The 12227-nt window shown below is 38.9% G+C and overlaps 1 protein-coding gene, 1 long non-coding RNA gene and 1 other non-coding gene across 3 annotated transcripts; all 3 read left to right on the top strand.

Annotated features, from left to right (window-relative positions):
* Positions 1-4462: 4462 nt before the first annotated feature.
* Positions 4463-6419, top strand: LOC143527504 (uncharacterized). The gene is made up of 5 exons (XR_013134148.1): positions 4463-4620; positions 5078-5133; positions 5427-5482; positions 5650-5698; positions 6082-6419. It is a non-coding gene; the product is annotated as an uncharacterized LOC143527504 (long non-coding RNA).
* On the top strand, positions 5167-5361 carry LOC143527713 (small nucleolar RNA SNORA74). The gene has a single exon (XR_013134248.1). It is a non-coding gene; the product is annotated as a small nucleolar RNA SNORA74 (small nucleolar RNA).
* Positions 6420-8204: 1785 nt separating the features above from the next.
* slbp (stem-loop histone mRNA binding protein) lies at positions 8205-12215 on the top strand. The gene is made up of 8 exons (XM_077022754.1): positions 8205-8375; positions 9457-9591; positions 9882-9986; positions 10438-10500; positions 10585-10725; positions 10850-10999; positions 11275-11386; positions 11688-12215. The coding sequence occupies exons 1-8, from the start codon at positions 8323-8325 to the stop codon at positions 11745-11747; spliced, it is 819 nt and encodes a 272-aa protein (XP_076878869.1). The 5' UTR covers positions 8205-8322; the 3' UTR covers positions 11748-12215.
* Positions 12216-12227: the final 12 nt, after the last annotated feature.

The following is a 12227-nucleotide window of genomic DNA, read 5'->3' as shown; positions in this document are numbered from 1 at the left end:
AGTATTCGCTCACCCGTCCAAATTATCGAAATCAGGTGTTCCAATCACTTCCATGGCCACAGGTGTGTAAAATTAAGCACCTAGGCATACATACAGTTTTTTACAAACATTTGTGAAAGAATGGGTGCTACAAATCCAGTCATGAAATGTTTTCACACCTAATTATTAATACAGTCAACTGTCAGCTGTATTATAAATTATATATATATATATATATATATATATATATATATATATATATATATATATATATATATATATATATAATAAAAATTATAAATGTTTGGGGACAACAGCAACTCAGCCACAAAGTGGTAGACCACATAAACTGATAGAGCAGGGTCAACGGATGCTGAAGTGAATAATGCGAAGAGGTCACCAACTTTCTGCAGAGACAATCATTATAGACATCCAAGAACAGTGTGCAGAGAGCTTCATGGAATGGGTTTCCATGGTCGAGCAGCTGCATCCAAGCAATACATCACAATGCAATGCAAAATATCAGATGCAGTGGTGTAAAGCAAATCACCACTGGACACAATTGAAGTGTGTTCTCAGTGTAAGCGGTTCAAGTGTTTCTATATTAAATGTTGCAATGATCCTCCAGTGTTGTAATGTCCTGAACCAGACCCAAAACAGTACTGTAAATTTAAACTTGTGATACTATAAATAAAACCTTGTCAATCGAAAAAAGTGGAGGCGCGTTCTCTGAAGTGACGAATCACGCTTCTCCATCTGGCAATCTGATGGATGAGTCTGAGTTTGGCGGTACTTGTCTGACTGCATTGTGCCAAGTGTAAAGTTTGATGGAGGGGGGATTATAGTGTGGGGTTGTTTTTCAGGAGGGGCTTGACCCCCTTGTTCTAGTGAGAGGAACTCTGAATACTTCAGCATACCAAGACATTTAAGACAATTCCATGCTCCCAACTTTGTGGGAAAAGTTTGGAGCTGGCCTTTCATCTTCCAACATGACTGTGCACCAGTGCACAAAGCAAGGTCCATAAAGACATGGATGGCAGAGTCTGGTGTGGATGAACTTGACTGGCCTGCACAGAGTCCTGACCTCAACCTGATAGAACACATTTGGGATGAATTAGAGTGGAGACTGAGAGCCAGGCCTTCTCATCTAAATGAGCCCCCTCAAATGAGCTTCTGGAAGAATGGTCAAAAATCCCCATAAACACACTCCTAAACCTTGCTGTTGTAGCTGAATCAATGTCATATTCAAGCATATGGATTAGGAATAGGATGTCACTAATAACAAATGCATATTACACACATACAAACTTACACGAAACACAAAGTTACACATGAGTGTATGTGGGAGACTGATAGCAAGAAATTGAACAGGAATCAAATCTATATAGCAATATTGTTTGACTGTATTGTTCACACTGCTTTGTTGACAAAAACAAATTGATTGAAATTCAGAAAAGACCGACAACTGACTGGAAAAACTGCAAAATTTAAAACTTATTCTACACATTCAAAACAACCAGAGCACATACAGCCTCCTCTTATTGTGTGAAAATGGAACCTCTGCTACCCTTATGAGCTAGTGTTGATATCCTATGTGGTATAAGAATGCAAAAAAAAAAAAAAGAATTTATATCATTGTGCAGCATTACAACAGAGAGCACATTTCTGAATTACAGTACATACATGTTTTCTCTATGAAATGTTTAAATGACTGAACACAGTTGTTCATCAAATATTCAGCTGCACCCAACGTCTAGCTTCAGCCATTGTAAGACCATGACTTACATGTAAAACATGTAAGTCCCCTCAGCCTTACACAACACAGTCTTACCCCTCTACACCACACAGTCTTACTCTTCTACACCACACAGTCTTACCCCTCTACACCACAGTCTTACTCCTCTACACCACACAGTCTTACCCCTCTACACCACACAGTCTTACCCCTCTACACCACAGTCTTACCCCTCTACACCACACAGTCTTACCCCTCTACACCACAGTCTTACTCCTCTACACCACAGTCTTACCCCTCTACACCACACAGTCTTACTCCTCTACACCACACAGTCTTACTCCTCTACACTACACAGTCTTACCCCTCTACACCACAGTCTTACTCCTCTACACCACAGTCTTACCCCTCTACACAACAGTCTTACCCCTCTACACCACACAGTCTTACTCCTCTACACCACACAGTCTTACTCCTCTACACCACACAGTCTTACTCCTCTACACCAGTCTTACCCCTCTACACCACAGTCTTACCCCTCTACACAACAGTCTTACCCCTCTACAGCACACAGTCTTACCCCTCTACACCACACAGTCTTACTCCTCTACACCACAGTCTTACCCCTCTACACCACACAGTCTTACTCCTCTACACCACACAGTCTTGCTCCTCTACACCACACAGTCTTACCTCTCTACACCACAGTCTTACCCCTCTACACCACACAGTCTTACCCCTCTACAGCACACAGTCTTACCCCTCTACACCACACAGTCTTACTCCTCTACACCACAGTCTTACTCCTCTACACCACACAGTCTTACCCCTCTACACCACACAGTCTTACTCCTCTACACCACACAGTCCTACCCCTCTACACCACACAGTCTTACTCCTCTTCTTGGCTGTTCTCCCTGTACATGGCCTCATCTTTCCATTATGAGACTTTGTGATACTGCAGTGTTTAGCGTCTATAAATGTTTGCCAATTACAGTAAAGGTTCATGAGACGCACCTCTGACCTGTGGTTGAGACCATTTGTTGATCTAAGCCTTCACCAATTCCCTTTCTTACTGTAACTGAATGTTCACTTCCTAACAATTTAATCAAATTAGGATAAATTACCAAAATGTAACAAAAAATTTTATTATTATTTCAATAAATTAAAAACTCTAAACAATGCCTTAGAGATTATGACAACATGTTCAGCACTTTTGCATATAATGACCTGGCAATGACCCAAAGACTAAATGTTTTAGAGGGTAAGACAATTCAACAGACAATCCGTACAACACATTTTGATAAACATGACATAAGCAATTGTCCATGTCCATTTGCAAAATGCACAAAAGCATTTACAAAATGTTAAACACAATGAGAAATGCAATTATGATGTGCACAGGTGACAATGAGATGTGGAGATTGAATGAATAGTTTTTCAAATTTCAATTCTGATCTGAGAAATTAACCGAATCGACTGAGAAAAACTGTAAAGCAGGCCACAGCATGCGTCCTTAAAAATAATCAAAATAAGTATAGGATTGATTTTCATGTAGGGTTCATTAAAATGTATATATATACTGCTCAAAAAAATAAAGGGAAAACTAAAATAACACATCCTAGATCTCAATAAAAATCTTTGAAATCAGTTGAAAATCTCTCATTTCTACCTGTTGTCTGTTCCATTTGCACAAGAGCAGTTGAAATTGATTCACAATCAATGTTGCTTCCTATCTGAACACAAAGTGTGGATGACTTGGAGTTACATTGTGTTGTTTAAGTGTTCCCTTTATTTTTTTGAGCAGTGTATATATATATATATATATATTATATATATACAGGGGCGAGGCTAGGGTATTTTTAGTGGTGCTAGAGCACCACCGTGAAGTTGCTCAGCACCCCCTGGCTCAACACATTTTTAAAATATTATATTATGCAAAAACCTTGCTCTGCACCTGTGCAATACTTTGGTATTGTGCCTCTGTGAGCACTGGGGGCTGGGCACCCCTAAAGACCAGATCCTAAAATCGCCCCTGTATATATATATATATATATATATATATATATATATATATATATATATATAGAAAGATAGAAAGAAGCCCGTCTGATCAGTTTGTTCAGCCTGGATGTGTCCTTCTTGGATATGCTGCTTGCTCCCCCAGCACACTACAGTGTATAACAGGACACTGGCAACTACAGATTAATAAAACATCCATAGGAGTTTCCGGCAGATACCAAACGATCGCAGCCTCCTCAGAAAGAACAGCCTGCTCTGTCCCTTCCTGTACAGGTGGTCGTTGTTACAGGACCAGTCCAGCTTGCTGTCCAGCTACAGCTTGACCTAAATTATTATTAAATAGTTTAACACGTACCTTTCATAAACAAAACATGAAAAACTAATAAAAACAATGTTTAATATTCAAAAAGCTTTGAGGTCCAAATGGCACCGTATCCCAGGAATGACCCACCTAATAGTAGCCGGTGATAAACTAGTTATTGACTAATTTATTAAAATAATAATGGAGATTATATAATATATATGGTGTGCTGTAATTGATCGATATTAAAATGTTTGTATATTATATTTGTAATTTGAACTATTATGGTATCCTGTTTGGGGACATAGTGTGAAGTTAAACGCTAAGCCATATTGGTGCAAGGATGCTTTTCTTTTGGCGGAAAGATTTCCCAACATTCAGTGCGCCTCTTCGTGACGTCACAGCTGAGATAAATGGGGTGCAGGACGTTTCCGGTTCTCTCTTCTCTCACTTCGTGAGGACGTGTCCTGTTCTCTCTCTTCTCTGTTCGTCATGGTGTCTCCTCAGCGTGTGTTGTGGCCAAGACGGTTTGTCTTTTTGTTTTGTAGCAGCAAGGAGTCGAGAATAACGTGATAATGTCATGGTGGGTGTGTAAATGTGTTCTAGTTAAATCACACTGTGCTGGTGTTCATATGTTTAATGATTTTGGGCGCTATGCAGTTTGTCGAGAGTGAGTTCATAACGGATGTGTAAGAAACGTTGGTTAGAGTAGTGGTTTTATGATTTAGCAAGATTGACTTGGTTACCACGTGTTACATTCCGATCTACAGTTAGATTATTCAACTAACTTACTAAAGTATATAACTATAACTAACGTATGGCCAACGCTGCATGGCAGGATGTATCTACAGTGCTTCAATATGGGGCCATTTTTGAGATTACATAGATGTTGTTTCATATTGTATAACCTAGTTGGCCAAGTCCCTTATTGTAGGTTGAATGAACATTTAGTACAGTAGTTCGCTGGTTTCTGTTGAGTTAGTTGCTTGCCTTTGTAACTAGTTCCAATTGAATGCTTCATAAACTTAATGAATTTACAGATGGCTGGTTCTTAACCAACGAGTTTTCACCTGAGGCGTGCCAGTTGGCGTGTTTTGTAAGTAACTTCTCACCCTTAAATGTGACCCCATCCAGTGGTTGTCAGCTGTTCAGGCGGTATGGTGCCTGAACTAGTGTTACTCTGCTGGGAAAGAAAGGCGCTGCTGTCTGAACTCAAGAGTCGCTGTTTTGGCGGCATCTTGAAGCTCGACTGTGGTTGTCCTGCCCCTCTGAGAGTGGACTCCTCCTTGTCCTTGGGAGAGGCCCTAGTCTGTGGGCAAACAGTTTAAAAAAAGACTACAGAAAGACTTTGTAGAAGTTATTTAAACTTTTTTTTTTTCCCCCATGCAGATTTCAAGAAGGATGGCGATTTCCTGAACTGAGACTTGGAATGTGCCTTGGTTCAGGCAAGTGGCAAACCTGTTACTTGACCACCATTCCTCTCAAATGACATGTATTAATAATGCTTATGAGAACATGAACCTTCACCCCCTGACTGCAGTTGCTTCAAGCCATTCAAGTCTGCAGGCAATGGAAGAGTATGAATGTTAACTCTTCATTTTGTTTAATGCAGGTTGTTGGAACACATTCCAGGCATTTACTTTGGTAGACCTTCACTTGCAGTAAGTGTTGATGTAGGTCTGTAAAATGTTTGAGCCTAACTCCTTCTTATTGATAAGTGCAGAAACATTATCGCTGAGTATCGTTTGTTCTTTACACTAGAACATGTCCTTAACAGGTAGTTTGCAGCTTAGCAAGAGCTGAATGAACCGAAAATTAGTTAAAGTAAAATGTATCTTTCCCAAGTTGATACCATCATGACAGAACCTCTGTTTGTTGTGATGTCTTTTTCCTTGGGACAGTATATGCAGGCCTGGCACAGGTTTCTCGTTTTGTCAATATGCAAAAACCTGACTTGAAGGCCTGCGACATTACCAGTTCTGTCATTATGAGATATTAATATGAAAATTAGTCACTCCCTTTATGTATATTTTATTTATTTCAGGATGTTGAAGACCTTCAATTTAATCAAAATCCAGATTTGTTGACAACCAGTACCAGGGCTGCCTACTGTGTACAGATGAGCAAAATGGCTATGAGATGTTTTCCCTAATGTCTTGTGCAGTCATTTGTTAATATACTATACTTGGTCTGCATTGAGAGGGATGTATGTGTCTTGGCGAGTGAGTATGTGCACTTGGATCCATTATCTTATGAACCTAGAACATGTATGATGATCTTCTACTGCTCAGATAAAGAACATGAACATTGCACCTGGAAGAAGCTATGGTGGTGATATGAGTTTGCAGTGTTGGGAGGGGCAATAAAGTTGCTTGGAACAAATCTTGGGCATGGCTTGATTTTCATCTGGAGCATCTTCATGTAAAATGTTGTATAGCTTTACTTCCATTGACCTTGCATTTGTGATTCATACTATGGTTAAATTAAAACAAATGTATGATTTTTGTATTATAGTAGAATAATGCAAGCTGACAGTTTAAATAATTTAGCTCCATATAATTTTGCATTACTGTGCGCAAAGCTTTTCCCAGAGCTTCAGAATGTAAGTACTATAAATTGGAGTATTTGGTTGGAGACATCAATGGCATTACATCCCAGCTGTACTTGTGCCTCATTTGTGCTGTGCTTGAAAAAGGATAAATGGTTAAATCAATTACATATACTTTAGATTCACTATCGTTTTTGTCATTTGATTTATTAGGTTTCACAGACGTAGTGTGGGGAAACCTATTGTAATAGTTGTACTCCTTTTAAATTTAGACTTCAAGGCTTCATAACTGGGATATATATAGTTTCTCTTGATATTTTCAATAGGAAATTAACATGCAACACCATTGTTACTACAAGTCTTCGTGGATTATCAAGTAATTTTTAAAAATAAGCAATTTTCTGGAGTTCAATCAATAGTGACATTTGGATTAACTGCGTATTATACATATTTATAGGTCTGTTAAATTATTTTCGTGTCCACTCAAAATCAACAGGCCGTACAAAGGTATTGCAGCGCACGGAAAAGGCGTTCTTCACATTAGAAGGCCTATATCACGATAATTTTTACCATTCATTCAGGATATTTATTACTTCACCTGCTTTTTTACAATGCATGTATTAAATAGAGATGTAATTGTTACTAATTTTGAAAGGTAAAATGTTTTTTAAGGAAAGGAAAATTTGCCTATCGGCCAGCCACACCACACTATGGCCGATGTGGTGCACGATTTGGTGTCGTTTGCCAACGATTCGCTCGAATGAACGAACTGAATCGAAACACTTCCTCAGCTGATTCGTTTCTTTCTCAGTTCAGTAGTTGAGCTCGGCAGCGACCGTGCAGGTGGTCTGTGAATCACCCGCGAATCTGGAGGCGGAGACTCTCATTGCGAGGGAACTGCGCATGCTCTGATTCATTCACCGAACTGATGGCATTCGTTCACTGAACGTAGTCACTCAGAGAACTGTTGCTAAGGACGTGATTCACGTTTGCACTGCCACTCACTCACATTTTTGTTTTGATTGCACATTTAAGTTGATATTTAATTATATTAAATTATATACGAATTACTATTTACTGTAATTCGAATTATATACGAATTTACTCTCGGAAACGAGAACTAGCATCACTTGCCTGAGACGCTACTCTCCTACATGAGATTGTAAACAACACGACTGGTTGCTCGCTAGACAAGCACACATGCACAGAACAGTGTGGGAATGGTTATTAATGAAATGGGAAGGGTTTATGTAAAGGTGTGGGGAGGGTTTATAATGCCTTAATATAGTGTATAAATATACCGATTTTCGGTTATTGCGGGTAGTTCTGGAATCTCCAGAATGCGATAAAGGAGGGATTACTGTATTTGTAATGTAATTTATATTTTCTATAATAAACCCAACATTTAGTTACAAATTTTTTATTTATAATTTTTTTTACAACACTCTCGTCTGCTGGTCCCCGAGGCCGTGAACAAAACTGAAACATGAACCGTTCACTTAGGTAGGTCGGAGTCCTGCCAAGCACTGAACGATTCAGTGAACGAATCTTTTAGTGAACCGATTCTAATGATTCAGTTCATCTAAAAGAACTGCTGTGCCCGTCACTAGAGCGCGAGCTGAGACGCAGGCGCGCTTTACCCATAATCCTGTGTTCGTGAGGACGTCACTGTTGTGATCCGCGCGCTGGCGCCGTTTAAACTCTCAACTTGTTCATTTCTTGAGATCTGAGACTAACATGTCGAACCAACACAGACATGCACGCGACGACACCGCGGCGCACGAGCGCAGGTGAGTGGTTCACCTGGAAACCCATCAGGGGAAATGAGAGAAAACTGTTTCTATCTCCAGAGTATCGCGCCATTCAGTCCTTCACAAAGCCGCCAGTTCATCTGTTGCCTTGAGCGCTTTGCATTATCAGCCTAAACATTCACGAACTTTCAGACCATTTATTTTCGCACTATATTTCATTTTCTGAAATTATGTGTTGCACTAATACCACAGCAACAATCTACATTTTAATGCCACAGCTTGCTAACAGGCTAAGTGTGTCTAGCGTTGTAGCTAGTTTGCTAATTAGCTGGCCCATAGCTAACGCTAACGCCACTACATGTTCTTTGACCATTTTAAAGATGAGAAGATATATTAGTATTATAGTATTTGTGTATATTAGTATTATAGTATTTGTGTATATTAGTATTATAGTATTTGTGTATATTAGTATTATAGTATTTGTGTATATTAGTATTATATTGTTTGTGTATATTAGTATTATAGTGTTTGTGTATATTAGTATTATATTGTTTGTGTATATTAGTATTATAGTATTTGTGTATATTAGTATTATAGTATTTGTGTGGCTCGGTGCTGTACGATGAACTGATGTAGTTAGCGAACCTAGCTAGGTTAGTTAGCCAAATATAATAACATCCCAGAGCTGAACTTCATCACACTATCACGCTGTTTCGCCCACCAAACACGTATAACCAAAAGTCCTTAAGAAAGTCCTGAATGTAAAAGTCTTTAAAGTCACCAGCTAACTAGCTAATGCACACTGGGGATAAGAGACGCTGTAACTGATTGATTAGCTAGCTGGCTAGGTTAGCTTACGCTAACGAACTTTAGCTTGTGTCATTTGGAATGTTCAGTCCTTCGTTGGCGCCCAATCTATAAAAGCTAGCTAGCTAATGCTTATGATAGTAACTAGGTTAGCTATAATAATGTTTTGTATATATTATAATGTATTTTTGTTTTTAAAACGACCCTGGTCAGTTAGTATTGTTTTGCGAAGTAAATATTTTTGGTCATGTTGCCACTGTTAGAACTTTTATTAGTATTTTTTATTTTAAATGCATATATCTAATTCTGTCAGGAACAAAGAAGTTTCAGGATGGTCGCATTGCAGGAAACGTGGTGCTGATGGATGTGTAAGATCAAATGGTGAAGCAGATTCAACCAATAACTCGGACAGAAGAGGCCACAGGTCCAGTTTACCAAGGCCAGAGAGGTACAGATGCTCTCATTTGTAGCAGGCTACTTGCATGTGTGGCATGGGGTTGCATCAACTTTGTGATGTAATTCAGTTTTTAACCTGGGTAAGACTGTGTCAAGAGTGTCTGAGTTGTTCAAAGAAGCATATTTTTTATTGTGATTTGGGCAGCTTTCCCAATGTAAATTTCTCTGTTCCTACTTCTATCAAAGTACAGGGCTGATTCTTGCATTTTGGACAATGCATGTGTCAGCCAAACAGCTGTTTGAATGTGTACTTAATTAAAATGATTTTCCCCTCATGTACAGTTTTACTACCCCTGAGAGTGAAGGACCTGTTTCAAGAATAAGAGACTGGGGAGATGAGGTGGAGGCTGATGAAATGCGCACCAGTGTCCGTCGTGACATACAGCGGTTAGTTGCATAATTGAGCTTTTTTTCCCCTTGTTTATCAATATAGTGCTTTTTACAACATGTGTTGTCACAAAGCCGCTTTACAAACACATGGGTCCAGATCCCTAATGGGCAAGCCAGGTGCAACAGTGACAAAAAAACTCCCTTGGTGGGGATTAGGAAGAAACCTTGGGAGGACCAAGACTCAAAAGGGAACCCATCCTACATTGGGCTGCCCAGCTAGTTGCAGTCCATATTTATAGTTGTATATAGGCAGTCCCTCCAGTGTGGATATTGGGCCCCAGGTAGGTGACAGCGTCCGCATTGGCCGGAGGCAGCATCCGCGTCTGCTGACGAGCCAGAGCAGACAGACTGCTTCTAAATGAATATTCACAATGAACACCAATGAAGAGCAGTGATGCATGATATCTAATCTAATCATCTGAGCTAATCAAGAACATGCATTTTTTAGTTACAGACGAAGGATACTGGCTGGAGACTTTATTCAGAGAGAGAGAAAAACCTCATCTGGAAGGTTTGTTATTACTGTTGTTATTGTCCATTGTCTCAAGTGTTTCCTGTGCTATTGCAACCTTAATCATTTCCTTTCTCTCTGCAGTTCAGACTCCCAAGATTCCAGAGACTCCCCAGCAGCTGGTGATATAGAGACTGATGAGGGTGTGCTGATGAGGAGACAGAAGCAGATTAATTACGGGAAAAACACTCTCGCCTATGACCGCTATGTTAAAGAAGTGCCCAAGTGAGTGCAGGACAAGATGTCATTGGCTGTATGATTATTAGGATTCATATGAATTAAAGTAGTACATTAAAGTAAATGTTATACAAGTATATTAAGTACATCTGTTTCACTTCTCTAATTCAAGGCACTTAAGACAACCAGGGGTCCATCCTAGAACACCCAACAAATTTAAGAAATACAGCCGTCGCTCTTGGGACCAGCAGATAAAACTGTGGAAGGTCAAACTTCACGCATGGGACCCTCCTGCACAAGAGGGCAGTGACCTGCAGCCTGTGTATGTTCTTCAATGGGCTGTGGATGTGCATGTCTATATATTAGATTTTTAAAACTAGTTTATAAAGGAAGTAATAACACATCTAGAAGTAAACACAGCAGTAAATGTTTGTGCAAATCTATAACTTGGTCTGTGACTGAAATTCTAACTGGTAGTGAATGGGTTAAATTTTAATTATTTAAAAATATTGCATTTTGTCATTAAACCAAGGAAAAAATGCTGTGGTTGTTAAATGTAAGGACTAGAGCAAGTTCTCTTCTGTGTTCCTTGTTCAGAGAGGGGATTGACTTGGGCGAGATCATGGATCTGGACTTTGATTTTGCGGAAGATCCTGAAACAGAAATACAGTACCCAAAATCCAATAATGCTGCATCATCTTTGCATGAGGTGATTTGTTTGTATATGTGTGTCATGGTTTATAATTGTGTAGTTACTGTTAAAAAAGGGGGGGGGGGGGTGGAGGGTAAAATATTATTACTAAAAGCAAACTTGTCTTGTATGTGGTTTACCTTGTAAAATTTGAACTTCACTGTGAATAATGGGTGAAATGCTATAAAACATATTTAACATATAAAGGCTATAAAACATACTTAACTTATTTATTAGATTTATCCTTGTTTTCATCTGTTGCCAAATAATGTTTTGCTAGTTTTTGATGCGCTTACTAGCTCATTGTACATTTTTGCAGGTCTCGTGTGGAGGAACCCCCAGCAAGGTGATGAAGATAGATCAGCTTTCCATGGCGTAAATCCATTTCCTGCTGCTATAATAATGCAAGAGAATTGTCATGCACTGTTTGCCAGTCTGATGCTGTATATGTTTTACTGCATTTTTGGATGTTTTCCTTGTTAGAACCATCCATTCCTTTGTCTTCATTGTTGGTTTTTCTTTTTGTAAATGAAACTTGGTCATTTGAAAAGTTAATTTTTACACTAGTTATATAAAAAAATTATAATTTGTAGTATTCTCACATCAGAGTTCAGTTGAAAATGTAAGTATTGTGTAATCATTTTAAACGTTTGTTGCTTCTGTTTTTAACCAGTGCAGAAGCATTTTGGTAAAATGTTTACTCAGGTGTTTTATTAAGACACATTTTTTTGAAATAAATCAATTTAAATGTAAAAAGCCAATGTTCTGTTTTCTGTCCATGTTCGCTACATATTCATTGTTTTTATTAATGCATTTTAAAACGTAGAATAAAGATACTTAGACTGCATCAGCTGAGCGT

The sequence above is a fragment of the Brachyhypopomus gauderio genome, chromosome 11 (assembly GCF_052324685.1).
Source record: "Brachyhypopomus gauderio isolate BG-103 chromosome 11, BGAUD_0.2, whole genome shotgun sequence".
NCBI classification, from domain to species: Eukaryota; Metazoa; Chordata; class Actinopteri; order Gymnotiformes; family Hypopomidae; genus Brachyhypopomus; species Brachyhypopomus gauderio.
This window is presented reverse-complemented; position numbering and strand designations above follow the sequence as displayed.